This window comes from Phoenix dactylifera, chromosome 3 (assembly GCF_051530095.1).
Source record: "Phoenix dactylifera cultivar Ajwa chromosome 3, Ajwa_hap1_PhDact_Kaust_v1.1, whole genome shotgun sequence".
Taxonomy (NCBI): Eukaryota; Viridiplantae; Streptophyta; class Magnoliopsida; order Arecales; family Arecaceae; genus Phoenix; species Phoenix dactylifera.
The window spans coordinates 47,259,020-47,274,241 of record NC_143192.1 but is presented as its reverse complement, the minus strand read 5'-3'; the positions used below and the strand labels follow the sequence as shown (position 1 = coordinate 47,274,241).

Here is a 15,222-nt window from a genome sequence, read left to right as displayed (position 1 = left end):
GATAGCAAGTAATGGCAACTTGCAACTATGGCCACTTATAAGCTTCTATATATTCATTACCATTGTGGTTAGTAGGTGTCTAGCCTTTAGATGGTACAGGTTTGAAATGCATATGTAGGACTGTCTTGTTAAGATTGCTTCGAGCGGGAACTGGAGGAGCTTTGCTGAACTCAGTTTTCCAAAGAAGTTGTGGCACATCTCCTTTTACTCTTCTTTTCTTCATAAAGATCTAAGTTTACAATTTATATGTTCTTTCTTCGTGTGCTTACTTATAGATGCCATCTTCTTTCTTATTTATTTCCTTGTATTATTTTTTCTCTTTTGGACATTTCTACTTCTCTATACTTGCTTACCATTAATTAGAATCTGATTTTTAATCATCGACTCATTGTTGTCATGCTAAAATGCTTGAGTAAATATGCCCAGCTGCAGATAGCCAGGCCTAAGGATGCCCAGGCAATAATGTAAAAGAACTACCTTGCTGCATTTCTGACTGTTCTTAGGCGCAATCAGGAAGATTCATTTAGGTCTTTTAGTAGGACAATCAAAGTAGAACTACATGCTAATTAACATAACCTTGATATCAGCTCTAGGAATTCATGTGACTGCACTCACATGCATTTCTGTATCTGCAGATAGCACAGCCTGAAATCTCTAAATATCCAGTGACATGATGATGTCTACAAAGTATTGGTACCTGACAATCGGTACGAAGTTTTGAACTTCTGGTCTAGAAGAACCCAGCATAAAGGTGCTCCAACTTACTTAGTCTCTAACATTTTTCTTAATGAAGCAGGAATCCTTAGTTCTTCCTTAAAAAAATGGAAAAGAAAAAGAAATAAGTCTCAATATTTTAGTACAGCAAGAACTAATTATAAAATGATCTATATTTCATCACATCTAAACCTCCCTCAAGTTGGAACAATTTGCCAGGCCTTCAGTTACATGAATCCTGGGGCAGGCATGATTCAAGAAGATTATGTGAAGGAGAAAGGAAATGTATTTCCGGATTATGAGATTAGAAAGAATGGAGAACCACATTACAAGACCAGTTAGAGACCTCTAACAACTTTCAATGCATAATAAGAGTGGGAATTTTTGCAGCTGAAGGAACCGAGACTAAATACGAATAAAAAGTGGCCTTTGCAAAGAGAATGAAGATATAGTGATAAGAGCTGTTAGGAAAGCAGTAGGTGTAAAAGATAGAGAGAATTATAATTTCCAAGTATTCTGCTTCCAATGTGATATTTCTTCTTTGGAGAATAAATTGCAATGTGACATTTACTTTTATATATTTGTCTTGTCCACTTATTCATAGACAAGTACTCTCAGTAACACTGTTGTGCTGTGGAAGTCTACAAACCCAATATGTCTTCTGAAAACAGCAAAGAAAGTTGTCATTTGCTAAGCATTGCTCCAAAAAGCTTAGAGTTCCTAAAGATTAGCAGCTGGAGAACAAAAGCCAACCCCTGCAGCATTCTGGTCTTGTTCTCCCTGTCCATTTCAGTGTTTTCCTCCATGATCATGGTCAGTCCCTGATTGTAGAATGGCTTCTCCGTTAGATTTCAATCTCAATTTCCTGATGAATCAAAAAATTCCCTTAACAGACATATTTAAGAAATTCTTATGACAATAAAAAACCTACCATAAGAAATCTGCCTAACTTTTTGTAGTTACTTGAATATAATCTTTAACTTACAAAGAATAAATTCACCATTACCTGAGATTAAGGTACTAAACAATTCTGCAATGCGAATATAAAGATTCTGAAACTTAAACCATAAGTATCATTTCTGCAGCAAGTTATTCAATAACCTTGGTTGTGAAGACTAATTATCTTAACATGCATATGACTATAACTACTGAACAACAGTAAGGATAAACCAAGATAGTGCAGATCCTGTGTACGCTTGCATATGTGCTTGCTTGCATGTGTCTGTCTGTCTGTCTATCTTTCTATCTTCCAATTGATGGACAAGGATTGACAAAGTCGAACCAAATAAATTGGACAAAGCTTGAAACTGCCCAAATTGCGCAGTAGTCTCTCTGAAAACTAAGCATTTCTTTTGAACAACCAATTTGCAAGTTAAAAGAAATTTCTATGTTCCATGTACTGGCACAAGAAAATATATTGCTAGCAGATAAATACATTTCAGGAGTATAAGATTGGATGAGAATCAAAATTAAATGACAAATTTTAAGTGTGCCATTGTGATCCATATCACTTTCAAAGGCAATAATGAGATGAAAGATATGTACTTACAGAATGACTTCTAATTTAAAAAGATAACCATGACATATAACTTTTTTTGGGGGGGGGGGGGGGAGAGACAACATCACTTATGATATTACCTGTTGGAGTGTAATCCATATAACATAACTTTTATTACTAGGTGAGATTAGACAGCTAGATAATTTGAATAAGAAACCGTTCAAGAGACTTCAGGTCGTCAGCTACAACATTATAGGCCTTGTTTATTGTACTTAGAATACTATGTTTATGTAACTTTGGAATAAATTTTTCAGTTGATTGCAACTTATGAAAGAACAGAAAGTTTTTTAACCTTTTTTCAATAGTATATATGCAACAAAAAGTTTTAAAATAAAAATATGAAACAACCCAGTAATTAAATTATCATATTTGAGTAATGGTATAAAAATAATTATGACTAGAAGAATGCAAAATGTTCCATGAAATTTGTTTGTGAACACTCTCATTGTTTTTTTCTTTTCATCTTTTGCGTGAAAGATTAGGTATCACCTGATTCCTTTCATTAAGGAAATGAAAGGGGAAGGAAATACACAAGTGACCGCAAGTAGTACACATTAAACGAAGAAAAAGGAAATAAGAAAAGAGAGGAGAGAGGAGGCAAAATAAACTAAAGAAGGGATAAGAAGGAAGAAAAGGATGCTTTCAAAGCAGTAGGGCAGAACCTAGTCCAGTCTTTAAACAAAAACATAACATCCTTCAGGATTTCAGAAGTTGGTTTTGCTTCATTACCGAGCATTCTCCATTCTCTCACGATGCAGACTTAAGGCAGACAGGTCCTAGTACCCTATCTATAAATGACAATTCCATGAAGCCATCCAGAGACACATGCACATGCATGCATCCGTATGCATGTAAATTTAAAACACGTCAAGGACAAATAACTTGTACCAGCCATCCAGAAACACATGCACATGCATGCACATGAAAAACGTAAAACATGTCAAACACAAAGAATTCGTACCTACTTAATACCTCATCTTCATCATTAGCTTCAAATAGTATTTCCTATGAGCAATGCTAATACCATGATGGTGAAAAAAAATGCGCCACATCAATTTTCATGTATTTGGAAGCACTAAACTGATTATCGTAGTACGTTTTCTTGCCTTATTTTCGATCTCCTCTTATTACCCATCCATCATTCTTTCTTTATGTTAAAGACAGTAAATTTCTTTAGAGGTTCTACGACCTCCCAGTAGGAGACTGCTTCTCCCAAATACAACCCAAAAGAAAAGGAAATTTTTAGAAAACAAATATCATGCATGTTTCTGGTCATACTTGTATTTCTTGCCAACTTTTCCAAAACATAGAATAATATAAAGGGATCTACCATGATCATCCCCTTTTCCATCTATTTGGGATCAACTTTTTCGATCCTCATTTCGCGGAGTATTCCTATGCAAAGCCTCCTATGATGTTATAGAAAATATCCTACCAACTAAAAGATGATATATATAGATAATTTTTGACAAATATTCTTTTATATCTAATGAATCAAATCTATGGTTAACGCTAGGTGAGTATTTGGAAAAAAAAATCATACGCCATCTAGTTGGTCAGTTAGTCTATACTATCAGTATTTTGAGTCTCAGCGATGAAGACTTTACTTTTTACCTTTTTTTTCGGGGGGGGGGGGGGGGGGGGGGGGGGGGGGGGGGGGGGGGTTGGGGCTAGGGAAAAATACTTCCAATAGAATTGGAAGACAGTATGTTTTCAAGCTCAAATAAGAAGAATATTGAACTACGTCAAGGCAGTCAGAGTTACTAATAAGGAGGACACTTGGGACAAAACAAGGAAAAAGTCTTTTAAGGAGATCATTTCAGATAAATATCTAAAGAACTTGCAACATTGGCACTAGAATAGAAGTGAAAATATGAATGAGCAGTGCTCTCTTTGTTATTGATCAAAAGTGGTAGGTTGATGTCAACAAGTTGATTGGTCATAAAATCCAACTGATTTTTGGTTGCCTTACTTTTCATTTCTTTGATTTGAACTTAGAAGTAGTTTAGACATTCATGGTGCTTTCATCGTGATGGACTAGTTCAATTCATGGTGGGCTTGAGACAATGGTGATCCGCACCTTATCATTCCTACACTCAAGTGGTTACAAACCTAATTTATTCCTAATAATTTTCTACATGAGCCCTTATAAAATTGCACATATATGAAAAATGTTGTCACATTAGCTTCCATTGCTCACCACCAAGGTTCACCGTTTTGGTACTGGACGCCATACTGGTACCATCCTATTACAGTGTTGATATATGATATAGTATGAGATGAGGAGATGTACCAAGTGTCAGTATAGTACGAGACTACATACTAGTTTGGTACCAATATAGTATGGTACCGACTGATATGGCAAATTTTACTCACCACCCTTCTGTTATTGATTAGTGTATGGAATTTTGGGCTCAAAGTAGCTGACAAATGAAGATCTTAGACTTATGCCCAAAGTTGAATAAATTCTAATTATAACACACAAACACTCTATCCACCTAGAAAACACTATAAACACTTGTCTGTCTATCTTTTTTATCCACTTAAAGTCATGATGCCCCATAAAGTTGGGTATTATGAACTAGTTTCCCTATGTGCACTTCATATTTTTCAAGTCACTTTAAATTATATATCATTTATTTCACCTATGGTGATTGACTCAATATATTTTATAGTGAGATCAAGATGTGAAAACTGAATTTGCTTCAAATATTGCCCAGTAAACCAATATCTCTGTCTCCACCTCTTATAGATCTTTCCCCATCCTTATAAATTTTATTCCCTTCTTGTTCAAGGGTTAAAAAAAGATATCCCAAGAAGCTTCAGCTGTTATAGGTCTGATGTGCTTGACAGATGTAGTCCCATATGTTGGGTACTATATTAAGGAAAGAAATCTTGATATTCCTTAACCACGAGGATCTCATATTTCTTTCCCCTTTGAACAAATTACTGACTCTGTAGATCTTGTAGTGAGATCAAGATATAAAAACTAAACCGCTTCGACTACCTAGAAAATATTGTTAAAATGATAACCAACTAGTAGGCCCCAAAAGCTTAAATTGATAGTGAATAGGTCAACAATATATGCTAGACTTAAAAGCAATAAATTGATAGTGAAGCAAGCATGAAAAAAGTATTCATAAGTTCTTGCAAAATAAGATCTTGAAACCTATTCCATTTCTTTGGAGGCTCTGTCAACTTTCTGTGCCATTACTAGAAACAAAAAAATAGAGATCTGCAGCTTTTCCCTCTGAAAATTCAGGATCAATTCAATTTCAACGATAGATTGGAGAAATAGTGTTCTCAAGAAGATTTCATGAAAGTTTGGGACTTCTATTTGAAAGACTTACTTCTGCTAACCTTCTATTCCATTTGTAGAAAAAAAAATCTAAAACTCAAATCACTTCAATTTTTGAGGTTAAGGAGAGTTTGTTGAAAAAGGTAGTTGTTTCTATCTTTTGATTAGTATTTAGTGTTGTCCTTTTTGTTTTTTGGTTGTAATATTTCATTATTTTTTAGTCCTTTTAGGTATGTATTGCTGTTTGAAAAACTTCAGAAAAGAAAAATATTTTCCAAGGAATAAGGTCTACCTAAATTTGGAAAAGCTTGTTTAGATTTCCCATAAATCAAACAGTTGGAAACTCAGTTTTTCCAAATGTTTTGGTTTTCTAATAAAACCAAAAGTCGAAGTTTTTAATATGTTTGCAATATACAAATCTGAAATAGAAAATAAATAATAAAAGAAAGTTGAAGTATTTAGATTGATCAAGGCCAACAAACATGTGATGCATTGACATTGTCATAACTACGGTCTATGAAATGATGGCTCCTTATATACATCGATCAAATGGAATAGTTGAAAGGAAAAAAAAAAATCTGAACTCTTATCAAGGGTGCGCAAATGAAAAGGATTGTGCAATGTACTAGCCCTTCTATTTTTCTGGAATACTAGTCATATTTATGTCTATTATTAGGGCATGCTTGGGATTTTCCATTCATGATTCATTAGTATCGGGTCTGTCCAGTATCGGAGAGGAAGAAATATTTTTGGTGATATAAAGAGCAAAGTTGGCTGCCAAATTAAGGCTGAAAGTTGGAGAAGTCTAGCCAAAGTTGAAAATCATTCCATTTGAATGGTAGAATTTAACACCTATTGGTTACTCACCAATGCAGAGTTTTGAGATTTGGATAGGTGGTAGGTGGAGATTGTGCAATGTGAATGTTGAGATTGGTGCATTATTCAAAAAGTCCTACAACAGCAATTTTAAGGATTCTAATTATAAATTGTTGCATCCAATTATTCTGAATATAAATGGCAAACTGCTGTAAGGATTTGATCAATAAATGACAAGTCTATTAAGCCATCCAGAAACATAAGCACGAGCATGCACACGTAAAATTTAAAGCATGTCAAAATAAAGAAAAATCATACCGACCATCAAGAGAAACATGCATATATATGCATGTACATGTAAAAGTTAAAACATATTAACTAAAAATAAAAACTTGTACAAACTTAATCACCTTATCTTGATCATGTATTCAAAATATTATTTCATCTATTTGAGAATGCGTAGCTTCTTGGATCCTCATTCACCATATATTCTAAATTCCTACTTAGGGCGGCCTCTGATATTATACATAGAGGGGAATCCACCAATTTATAAGATATTAGCTGTAAGTTTAACAATTATTTTAAATCTAATAGATCAAACATGTGGATAACACTAGATAAGTATGGGAAAATTTTGTTATGTCCAATTCAAGTTTTCATGCTAACTGTAAGTTGCTATTTGTTGCTGTATTTGATGGACAACCTACAGATAACACTAGGTGAAAAAAATTGTATATCTGTTTCAAGTCGGCAAGTGCATTGTAAGTTGTTCTTCTTCCTGTTGGTTGGATGTTTTGAGTAAGATCAGAAGTCGTTTGCCTTTCCTTGTTTTCTTTTCCCTCTCGTATTTTTTTTATCTTTTTTTTGGTTAAAATGTGCAGTACAAGAACCTTTCATATTTTTATCTATGAGCAAGTCCATATCTGCTAGCTAACTCCCCATACCTCATGGCTTAAAAAAAAGTAATCTTTGAACTCAATGAAGAAGGAGAATCTTGATCCATATCAAGCCAGTTGCAGTTACTCATAACGAGAACATTTTCGACAAAATAAAACCCCAGTCACAGTTACCAACAAAGAGAACATTTTGGACAAAACAGAAGTCTTTTCATATCAAATCCAAGAATTGTTTTATTACGGACAGAATAATGTGATTAATATTCCAGATAAAATACAAGGATATCTTTCGATATCCAAACACAAGAAGCACGGCATCCATCATTTCCCCTGTAATACGGAGAACTATCATTCCACCCGTAACACGACCTCTTGTATAAATATGAAACACTAAGAGCTTAAAAATAGAGGCCGTATTGTCTTCTCTAACATGCTTCCAAAGCATAGATGGAGCATCTGGGACAATTTGACCCTGGGTACATACCTCCTGGACCATAATTCCTTACCTCGGACGGTAAACTTCACCATCTGCTCGCCGTCAAGCACCAGTGCGATGAATGATTCGTTCGTAAACACAATTCACCCTTAATTCCAATGCAGTCGCTCTATTTCCTGCTCAAAATCAAATCAAAACACCATAAGAACCGCTCGTTAACACTAGCCAACATCCACAAGAGTTCAAAGGAAGATCGTTCTACATACTTATGAAGTATTCGATTATACATCTTCCCTCCTTAGAGAAAACCCCTGGGAAAAAATGTGATGAGCGCTGAGCGGGGATCCTCTGGTGCGCGCGCAGCTCGATGGCTGTACAGCCTTGCCAACTCCGGTGGCAGCTCAAGCGGGGGCGCCTGCACCCCCACCCTTCTGGACTCTTCTTCAGCAACCCTAACAGCTTCTTCCTACCCATCAAGCAATGCACACAAGTTGTCATCAAAGATGAATGCGCCCACACGGTACAAGATGTGGACAAGCCCCCTCACTGCGATGTCTTTGTTGAAGTAGAAGAACCAAAGATCGATCGAGCGACTCAGTGACGAGCGCAGCGGTGAGGGGGATCGCCAATCTAGCGTTCGAAGGCGGCGAGGCGTCCAGGCGGAGGCAGTTGGGGATGAACTCATGAGCCTCAACAACAAACTGGATCGGGACGGTGGAGCGCTTCCTGCACTCCATTACGTAAGTAATGACATCGATGCCAATTAGCTCTAGCCGCGACCATGTTCCGATCAATCTCAGGGAATCTTCCGACGGCAATAACGTTCTCGAACACTCTGCGATCGAGCTTGTGGAAGGCAATGCATCTCTCACCGAGACAGCCATGGAGATCAGAAGAAATGGAGACGGTGAAGGGATGTTGAAGCGAGTTGATTTGGAAAGTGGAAGAGGGAGAGGTAGGCAGGGCCTCGTCGTCTAAATTTGTAGGGTTTGAAGGGACGCGTAGGTATCTCTCAGCGGGAGAGCGGGCCGCCTCCCCTTGTTACAAACCTGAGGCTCCCCGCTCTTAATTGTATTCCACTCTATGCGGCGCCGGTTGCTTACGTAGCGAGTTCTCATCCAACGTGGCACAGAAGAATTGGGTGGACTCACGATGCTGGACAATTCATAGGTCAGCCACGTCGGACTATAACAATTTTGCGATCCCTCTCATGCATTTCCTCCGACCCATAGGGGGGTGTGGAAAAGAGATAGCCAGATACATTTACTACGCTCCAAACAAAAAAGCCCGGCACCCATTTTTCACGGGTCCTGATTGGCAAGCAGTGATGTCCGAAGTAACGCCTAGACTTATCACTTGCACTGTATCTCACTATATAGGCGCTGGAACCTCCATTCCATACCATATGCCATTGCCCAAGACCCTAACATCATCAAATCGGTCTCAGATCGCCGTCCCCACCATCAGTCCGGCGGCCATGGAGAGGCCCAACCTTAGCCCCCTTGACCTGAAGCTATTTCACAGTCTTGAAAGAGCGTTTTTCCGCAGGCTGGTCGGCAGGTTAGGGCAAAATCAAGATAGGATGATGGCGGTCATCGCTCTCTGGCTGTGGTTTGAGTCAATCGGCCACCATGATTTTATCAGGAATGTTGCTGCCTACCCCAACGAGGTCGTCCTTGGCTTCGTGGAGGAAGCCGACGCCTGCCTCGAACGCCTCCTCGGCGACCAGGACCCTTACCGGGGGGAGGAGCTCCCCTTGACCAACTCTCTCATAGCCGAGCCGATGATGCTCAGGTTCTTCGAGTACCACCGGATTGTTGCTGTCAACGGGGTGCGCTACTTCTTGCAAAATGTCTGCGAGATCATCTTCGACGACACCCTGACCGAGCGGGTCGCGCAGGACGCGGACCGGCTGGGAGTTCTCGAGAGCAGACGCCGCATCAGGCCGCACGGCGAGGGGACGAGCAAGCAAGGGGCGATTCTAGGGGCAGCCACTTCGGTGGGGGTGCTGCGTGCCGCCCCGCCGCCGGCAATGAACGTGACAGCTGATCTGAAGGGCGGTCTGGTGCCCCCACGCTCCATGCTGAATCCACTGGCTAAGCCATGGTCCCCGGCGACGGACCCCTCCCCGGAGGACCAGAGATCCATGTTCATCACCTTCTCTAGAGGGCACCCTATCAGCAAGGAGGACATACTAGAGTTCTTTACCGGGTAAGTGCAGATGATAATTACAGAAGTCGATCAATTTTAATTTATATATTAAATCTCTCTCATTGCATCTCCAGCTTAGAAACCCATCCTTCTCTTTTCCCATTCATCCAGGCTTTTATACATTTCTTTTGTCACCTCATCACCTGCATAATTGCACAGGCTGTATATATATATATATATATATATATATATATATATATATATATATATATATATATATATATCTAAAATCTAATACTAGACTTGGTTGCAGACGATTCGGGCCATGTATCGATATGATCATGATAGAACGAGCTCCGATGGGGGGGCAGCCGATGTACGGGCGGGTGGTGTTTTCGAGCACCTCGATGATCGCCGTGGTGTTGAACGGCCAGCGGACTGCGAAGTTTATAATAAAAGGGAAGCATCTGTGGGCAAGGATTTATATTCCTCGCCCGTAGCTTTTTGGGGGGATGGGATGAAGAAGGGCAGCTTCGTTGGTGAGGGTTAGGGGAGGAGTGTAGCGTTGAAGGACAAGGAAACCGGTGGAGGAGAGAGTCTCGCAGAACTGGGGGTCTCACGTATTAAGTGCTGTGTTGTCTGTGAGAGAGTGCTGTAGGTAATTCCCTCCACGTGTCTCAGACGGCCTTTCTCTTTTGTGGCTTCCTTTTATGTTTTTGTTGTCACCGTGCGACCTCATCGATTAGAAATAAAAGACGAAGCTGTCTATATGCAATCTCTCTCCCTCTCTCGCCCCTCTCAGTATTAGGAGTATCTCTCTCTCTCTCTCTCTCTCTCTCTCTCTCTCTCTCTCTGTGTGTGTGTGTGTCTGTGTGTGTGTGTGTGTGTGTGTGTGTGTGACATGATGCAATTAAGCCTTCGAGGAAGCACTAATAGGAGTATTTGTCGCGGAATCACATGTCTCTCCCTCTCTCGCCCCCGTCTGCATTAGGAGTATATGTGTGTGCGTGTGTGTGTGTGACATGATGCAATTAAGCCTTCGAGAGGAAGCACTAATAGGAGTATTTGTCGTGGAATCACATATGCGAGAGTGGGAAAGTTTGCTTTAATTCTGTCCCACCCTTATCACGATCTTGACCATGCTTTCTTGTTATCGTCGTGTGCACACAGATAGAGAGTCGCACACAATTAAAGAAAGAGAGTTGGAAGGTGTACGCGTTGGCTGCCTAAGTGGATCTTCGATATGCATAACGAATGCTACAGGCCAGCTCAATCATTCTGAAGGGTGACTCGGCTATGGTACTCAGTTGGATCCAAAGGATCCGAGGTGTGCTGGCTTGGATCACTCCTTGCTTCGAGATATCTGGGTTATAGTAAGAAATGAAGGAGCCTTTCAGGTCAAGCATGTATTTAGAAAGGCTAACGAAGTTGCAGATTAGGTGGTTGCCTACGTAGCCAGCCAATCCGGAAGTACCATGTAGGCCAGAGAGAGGGAGTTGCTTCGGGCACTCTGCGATCTTTTGTTTTCTGAGTTTATTGGATGTTCGTACACGTAATGTATGAAATATCTGCTTTAGTAAAAAAAAAAAGTGTATGTGTCCAGTTTAATCAATTAATAACTAGTTGTTTGCAAAATGTTGAATAAAACAAGTAATGCTAATTCAATTGAAAGCCTTGGAGCTGCTCGGATTCAAGGACGTATTAAACTTTGCAATAATATGCTGATGACACATTAATATTCTATCTTAATGCGAGGAGGGTAACATGAGCAACCTCAAACTCACGTTATGAATCAGTAAAAATGAGCGGCTCTCCCTGATTTCCAGAATAGAGAGGAGATTGGCAATTTGACAAACCAAATTTCTTTCTTAACATGGCCGGCTAACACTAATAAATTCAGTACTTATAGCTCTTCCTTCATATTTTCATGAGCTTGTATAAGTTGACAGCTTGGGTAATCAAAAAGATTGATGGATACAGAAGAGCCTTCTTATGATTAGGTAAAGAATCAACTCTACTTGATGAATTGGAAACAAGCATGTAACAGAAAAGAAGAAGTGGATTGAGAATCACAGATCGACCAGAGCTTATGAATCAATCCCTGTTAGCTAAATGGATTTGGAGATATGTTAAAAAAGAAAAAGCGAGGAAAATTGTTACTACTTGGGACGGCAAGCCGTGTAAGAGAATGTCATATACTTGGAAGAATATACTTGCTGCTCTACCTACATTTTGGAACGGCAGTAAATTTGAGTTAGCTAATGGCAAGGATATCAATTTTGGGGGAGATAATTGGCTAGATAATTCACCACTTTGTCATACACTCCCCGATTTATATATACCAGTGTTGCAGGAAGAAATGGGTAACAATGAACTCATAAAGGAGTTAAAAAAGGCATTCGTTTTGGCAGATTAAGATAACAAGACTACTAACATGCATGGAAGGCATGCATATAATGACATGGGAAAAGTTGCATGACAGGCTCTTTCGGCATCAGGATAGAGTTCACCAAGTCATTTGGAATGCCAATGCTGCAAAGATGGCCTTAGATGTCCAGTTTCCAATACCTTACGTAAGCTGCCAATCCCTCAGAAGATCAAAATTGGTTGTCTTAAAAATCATTTATATCCAGGGAAAATTTAAAGAGAAGACTAGGAAAGATGCAGGAGGATGTACTGAATGGGGAAAATGAAACAAATCCACTGATTACTTATTTGTCGGGTGTAGGTTTTTCAAACTCGTGCGCACAAAAATTCAAAGTATCCTCATTCAACTCCCTTATAAACTTTAGGTTGGAATGGAGGAAACAAACTAATATTCCGAAGGTTATTGAGCCAGCATTCCATGTATTAATGGCAGCCATTTCATGATCTTGCTGGAAAGAGAGAAGCTTTGAAATCTTCAACAACCAGCTAGTGTTCCAGATAAGATTGAAGTTGTTCAACAAATGATCCATGCTTGCTCTCAAAAACACCTCCATTAATTATGTCTCTATAAGTTATGGAACATTAGAAATGTAGTCTAATAGTGATGAAGTTTCTCTTTGTTCTTTCTTTCTTTTTCTATTCGTACATTCTTCTCTCTCTAATAAAATCGAGTGGCTTTGCCTCCCTTCAAAAAAAATAATACCTAGTTGTTTGCCAATTCACCTCTTGCCCGTTAAGATAATTAAGTTATAAAGTTTTGTCCTTCTGTAACTTAAAGCTTCTGACAATTGTGGTTAGTTTGTTCCTACTATCCACGCTCCTATACATTTCTCCGGGTGTGGTCAAAGACTAAAAGGCATTCATTAATAAAATATAATTTTAATCAATTAATCCCAAGAAACATGAAAAACTCTTGCAATCAATGATATTTGTCAGCTTGCCTTCATAAGGAATTATAGTTGTTTGCCAAGTAGAAGTCTAACCGTTTCCAAAATTTCATCAATTGTTAGAATCCATTGATATTTGACATGGTCTGCAAAAACAGCACCACCATGCATGTCCTCAAATCAATATTTGATTATCTTGTCCGAAAACTTATTAGGAATTATAAGAAGCTTCTTCCCACTAAGATGTTATATTGTTTATTTAAGAAGGTTAATTTATTCATTTATGAAAATATTTGAATTGGCATACAATGCAAAAGCAAGGGTGGAGGTGGGCATCTTTTATATTTATTGCTTAGGTATAGATTGATTTAACCAAGACTTCTAGCAAGTATTAACAGGTGTATGCTTTATGGATTATTTGGAAAGATGGGAAATTCAGTCATATTTAACAAAGTTTTGCTGGATTCACTCTTGCCCACTGAATTGACTGAAGTGTGACACGTTGAAAATGGATACTTAAGAGAAAATTATGACCTCCAGAAATTGCACTTCAAGATCAAGTCCTACTTGTGACTAAATTCATTCTAAAACCACATCCTAACCTATCCAACATGATCAAATTGGTCCACAATAAACATGATAATCCTAGTACTCTTTAGGCTCTCCAATTTCCATTTAGAAAGTAAAAAAGAATATAGAAAAGACATTGAAAAAAGAATAATCACTTAGAAACAATAACCAAACAAAAGGGTTATCCTTATGCAAGTTCCTATAGTAAATTTAATATATTAATCAACATCTATATATTGAAAAATAGAAGGTTTGAATTTTAAAATATTTTCTTCAAAGTTTTCATGTTAATTCTTTACCAATATACTCTTACCACAAAGATAAATCGCAGCCAAAGTCCATGCATTGCATGTCTCGAGTCTGCAATTACACAAATCTCCCTTCAAGAATTCATTGCAGATTCAACATGGTCTTGGCTGAATATTGACACCAAAATTAAGTTTCATGCAATGCCCATTAGGCCATTTTGTATTATGACATATCCACTATTAAGATGGTTATAAATCTTTTGGGAATCAGGGTTTACTACTAAAATCAATGAGATGCTAGAAAAGAAAGCATGATTAGAAAATTTTAAATGATCACATCATGTTATTGAGGAACTTCTAAGTCATTCAGCTCATCAACTTACCAAGTCAACCGTTAAGCTAGGGACTGGAAAATGATTAATAGAATCCAAACCACAAAGGGACTAACAAATAATTCTCCCCATCAACCTCATGAGTCATGAGTTGGCGACCAGAGAATTTGAAGGGCAAATTATACCCAAAAAAAAAAAAAAGATCCAGAGACGCTGTGCCAAAGGAGGATTCCCCTTCCTTTATGCGACTCCATCCCCCACAGCTCTCAAAGCACTACAAATCATCCGTCTGCCTGCACCGATCTCAAGGCGATCAGCAGATGATCCAACGGTGGTTTCACGTGAAGGAAGGGGAATCCTTCTTTCGTGCGAAGGATACAGCCCGTTCCTCCGTTCGAGGCTCTTCCTTGCTCATCGCTTGCTCCGACCCCGACCTCCTTCCCCACCACATAAATGATCACCCGCCGGATGTCCTGCCTCTCGCCGCCACAGCCGCCGCCGTCCAGCCTTTGTCCCAGCCGCTCCTCTCTCAGCATGAATGAAAGGACCAACTCTTCCTGTGGTGCAACGAAGCTAGCTCAATCCTCCAGCTTTGCAAGCTAGCCTTGAGGTTCTCCCCACCTCTCAGCCCATGGGGCATCCCTCACCGGCGCGTCCTGAGCTCGCATGGTGATCGACCCCCACCTCCGCGTCCCGCAGCGCCCCCATCGACCTCGCCGGCGGGTGCTTCACACTCTCCACTTGCACCATCACCAACGTTTCCTCCATCTCCGCCGCCACCACTTCTAAACTACAGTCAGCAGCCACATAATAACAAGTAGACACCAAAGTCAAATACATCATTTTTTAGCAAGACTTCTTGAGTGATAGGTATGTCTTCTTTCTACTA

At 39.2% G+C, this 15,222-nt stretch overlaps 1 protein-coding gene across 1 annotated transcript; it reads left to right on the top strand.

Annotated features, from left to right (window-relative positions):
- Positions 1 to 9,053: 9,053 nt before the first annotated feature.
- LOC120104398 (uncharacterized) lies at positions 9,054 to 10,369 on the top strand. The gene is made up of 2 exons (XM_039115416.3): positions 9,054 to 9,929; positions 10,183 to 10,369. Exons 1-2 carry the CDS (start codon positions 9,124 to 9,126, stop codon positions 10,367 to 10,369), a joined length of 993 nt encoding a protein of 330 aa, XP_038971344.3. The 5' UTR covers positions 9,054 to 9,123.
- Positions 10,370 to 15,222: the final 4,853 nt, after the last annotated feature.

Bases quoted from the DNA above. Each gene is read 5' to 3' on its own strand.
- LOC120104398 (XM_039115416.3), top strand. From the start codon at position 9,124: ATGCCATTGCCCAAGACCCTAACATCATCAAATCGGTCTCAGATCGCC. The intron at 9,930-10,182 runs GTAAGTGCAGAT...ACTTGGTTGCAG, and splicing joins ATACTAGAGTTCTTTACCGG to ACGATTCGGGCCATGTATCG.